Here is a 4,125-nt window from a genome sequence, read left to right as displayed (position 1 = left end):
CTCTTCCTTCCTCCCTCCCCACACACCACCTCTTCCTCCCTCCCTGCCTCCGCACACACCTCCTCTTCCTCCCTCCCTCCCCACACACCTCCTTTTCTTCCCTCCCTCCCCACACACCACCTCTTCCTCCCTCCCTCCCTCCCCACACACCTCCTCTTCCTGCCTCCCTCCCACCCCACACACCACCTCTTCCTCCCTCCCTCCCCACACACCACCTGTTCCTCCCTCCCTCCCTCCCCACACACCACCTCTTCCCCCCTCCCTCCCTCCCTCCCCACCATCAGAGAACACGGAGTCACTCAGATCAATTTGCAACACATTCATTTTATTATCAACAGTATGGCAAGCACCCCGCTGGTGAGATCTCTGAGGTCTGGCGGCTGGGCCTGAACTTAGCCGCTGCTCTCGGAGATAGGGGAGTAGCTGGCCGTCTAAACACTCGGTAGTTCTTCCACCTCGCTCTCCTGACTCAGTGGTTCTTCCATCTCGGTCTCCTGACTCAGTGGTTCTTCCATCTCGGTCTCCTGACTCAGTGGTTCTTCCACCTCGCTCTCCTGACTCAGTGGTTCCCCCACCTCGGTCTCCTGACTCAGTGGTTCCCCCACCTCGCTCTCCTGACTCAGGGGGTCGTGCTGGCTCCCCTCGCTCACTGGCTCCTCCGGCGGCAGCTCGTGCTGAGGGAGCTCCTGGCTGGGCTGGTCGCTGGGGCCGGGTGCCGCTGGCCCGCTCTCCGCCTCAGGTGCCGTCACGGCCGCCATCTTTGTCGCAGCCCCTTTCTTCCCGCGTCTCCCTCTACGAACCGCTTTTCCCTTCTTGGCCACCTTGGCAGTCTGGAAGGACAACAGGGACGATCACAGAAGGGCTCTGGTTTAGGGACGAGGATGGAGGAGGCTGGGAACAGGGACGTGTCCTCAGAAGCGGTGGGGACCGGGTTGGGGGGTTGTGCCAAGTGAGGACAGGAGAGGCTTCTTGTGAGGAAGGAGGCGAGGGGAAGACGAGGAGGAGCTTGGGAGGGTCACTCACCTTCTTCTTCGGGCCACTGGGGCTCAGCTGAGAGGAGGCCTTCCTCTTTGCTGCCTCCTCGGCCTTGGCCGGAGGTCCCGAGGCTCTCGGCTTTGGACTCATCTTCCGCAGCTCAACGTCTCGCAACGGTCGACTAACTCCAGGCTGTCTGGCCTCCCTGTATATACCCCTCTCGCGATCCCAGGACGAGACAATCACGCCCCTGACCTGTGATTGGTCAACACTCCACTACCCAGCCAATGGTAGCCCTGGGTGGGAAGGCAGGCCTTATACGACGTCACAAAGCACCATCAGGACATGGCGGATGAAGTCGGGGGCGGGGCGGGGGTGACATCTAATGAGGAAGGCAGGGTGCTCTAGTTGGAGAAAGGGAGATTTGGGTTAGCACCCCTAAAGATAGTTCCCAAACTGACATGTCGCCCCTCCTAAACTCCCCATGTTCAATTTTGGCAGATCACGTGGCACGGGAGGATATTTCCGCCATATGTTTCCCCCGGACCTCCCATTCAGTGGTACATTCTGCTCCTCCACACCTGCCATCATTACCCAGTTTCTGTATGACCTATCTAAAATCCCTCCATGCTAACTGGGATGGATGGAGGGCTATACGAAGATGTTAATCATCCCTCTCTCCTACAAATTCCTCTGCTACACCTTGAGGATCATTCACTTCTTGGATGCCATGGAACAACTTTGCCATCTCACATACTTCTCCCAGCATCCACAAAGTGCCTCACAATTTTTCATTCTCATGGTTTAAAGCACTGGCTTCCAGAGGTCAAGATCAGCAAACACACTGGCTCAGCTGGGAATCGGTATCAGGCTGGGTTCCTCAGAGAAGGAGAAACTACACCAACAGGATATTTGTGTGTGTGTGTGAGACAGAGAGAGAGTGTCTGTAATATTATATATCATAAACATCTGTTTACTATACTATAGTATTTATTTATCAATAATATTATATATATGATACGGTTTACTCTAAGTAATTGGCTCACACCTTCACACAATGTGGGGGTCTAGGAAGCTGAAATATATAGGGCAAGTGAGCAGGCTGGAAACTAAAAGCTTCCGCACAGCCAACAATCAACAAAATGAAAAGGCTATGGTTTGGGAGAAACTATTTGCGAACCATATATCTAATAATGAGTTAATATCCAAAATATATAAAGAACTCACACAGCTCAATAGCAAATAAATAAATAGTCTGGTTAACAAATAGGCAAAGGACTTGAATAGGCATTTCTAGAAAGAAAACACACAACTGGCCAACAGGTATATGAAAATGTGCTCAACATCGTTAATAATCAGAGAATGCAAATGAAAACCACAATGAACTATCACCTCACACCTGTTAGGATGGCTATTATAAAAAAGTCAAGAGATAAAAGATAATGATGGCAAAGGTGTGGAGAAAGTGAAACCCTTTTAGGGTGTGCAGAAAACGGGACCTTTAAACGCTGTTGACAGACGTGTAATTGGTACAGCCGTTATGAAAAACAGTGTAATGGTTCCTTGGAAAATCAAAATAGATCTACCATGTGACCCAGCAGTTCACCTGTTGAGTAGGTACCCCACTCCCACAATGAAATCCACATCTTACACAGATATCTCCATTAATCACACAGGAAATTAGAGTTTCTATTTGAAAAGAATGTTTTTTTTCCACCATTCTGGTATCAAATATCTATTCTAGCCATCTCTTCTTATTTCTTGCTTTGTAATAATCTAGGTACTACTACCCACTGACAGAACCGACTCATTATTCCAACAAGAAATGAGAAATGTTGAGAAGAATGCAATGTTATGCTTCTTGTCTTCAATCAGTTATTTTAGTTTTATGGAGGATTCTGTATTTAACTCTTACCCAGGTAACTCTAGTTACCATATCCACAGTACGTAGTAAACAATCGTAAAAATGTAAGAACACAGAATTGACTAGAATGGTTACTAAACTTTCTATATTCAACCAGTTTTCCTAGTAATTGCTAGTTGTTTATTCAGCTGTTTGCCTAGGTACCACTAAATGTTTAGTTTTATGTCACAGAGACATAAGAAGTAGTACTGTGAAGAATTTATTTATTACAAGTACTGGCTTCATGTAGCTATCTCTAGTTAATTACTCACTTGGATAAAGTAGATATCTATTGTATGAGGTAATATTTCTAACATGAGGTTGGAATTTTGCATTGAGGAAAATGGTTATTGAACTCCCTGGCATAGGCCAGTTATCTTCAGCTTCCTGGGATCAATTACTCGGTCTGGCGAATTCTAGCTATCTTTAGGTTGCTAATTACATGTTTACCACCAGATGTCTGTGGTAATTTATTATTTCAACAAAAAATAGTGGAATGATAAGGAAGGATTTTCCTTTTTCTTGGCATCACATAGATGATTCAAGTTATCTCCAGTTATTCTTTGTAACTTTTTTTCCTGGGTAATATTCAGCACCTACCCTTGTAAGTTCTTATCTCAATTAAAACCGATAATTGAGAGTTGCAAAGAACATGATTTTCAGAATCAGGTTCATTTGGTATTGTAATGACTGTAGGCTCTTTCCATGTAACGAGTTTCATGGGAAAGCCCAGTTAAGTAAAACTTATATATTAACTCAACACCAACAAAATTTTATCTGACCTGACTAGATTCCCTATGTTCTACATTCCACTGAACTATTCTTGTTGTCTCTATTTTACTACTTACTTAGGTACATGACTTACCTGTAGTACTAACTCATTATTCCAGCAATAATTCAGCAGTAAGTGGTGAGAAGAAAGTGATTTTATTTTTAATATTTATTTTTATTGAAGTAAAATATACATACATAATGTACCCTCTTTACCACTTGTAAGTGTGCAGTTCAGTGGTAATAAATACATTTATACTCTTTTATTTCCCCTTCACCCCCCCCTTCCCCTTCTGGCCTCTGGTAACCATCACTATAGTTGCTGTTTTCATTAGAATCACTTTTTTAGCTCCCATGTATGAGTGAAAACATGCAATATTTGTTTTTCTGTGCCTGGCTTATTTTATTTAACATAATGGCCTCCAGTTCCATCCATATTGCTGCAAATGACAGTATGTCATTCTTCTTATGGCTGG

General features: G+C 45.3%; 1 protein-coding gene across 1 annotated transcript; it reads right to left on the bottom strand.

Moving 5' to 3' along the window:
- Nucleotides 1-304: 304 nt before the first annotated feature.
- LOC100610512 (variable charge X-linked-like) lies at nt 305-1,257 on the bottom strand. Its single transcript, NM_001427500.1, has 2 exons — nt 1,024-1,257; nt 305-830 (listed from the first exon to the last, which is right to left on the bottom strand). The coding sequence occupies exons 1-2, from the start codon at nt 1,123-1,125 to the stop codon at nt 432-434; spliced, it is 501 nt and encodes a 166-aa protein (NP_001414429.1). The 5' UTR covers nt 1,126-1,257; the 3' UTR covers nt 305-431.
- Between the last annotated feature and the right edge of the window lie 2,868 nt (nt 1,258-4,125).

The sequence above is a fragment of the Pan troglodytes genome, chromosome X (genome assembly GCF_028858775.2).
Source record: "Pan troglodytes isolate AG18354 chromosome X, NHGRI_mPanTro3-v2.0_pri, whole genome shotgun sequence".
NCBI classification, from domain to species: domain Eukaryota; kingdom Metazoa; phylum Chordata; class Mammalia; order Primates; family Hominidae; genus Pan; species Pan troglodytes.
This window is presented reverse-complemented; position numbering and strand designations above follow the sequence as displayed.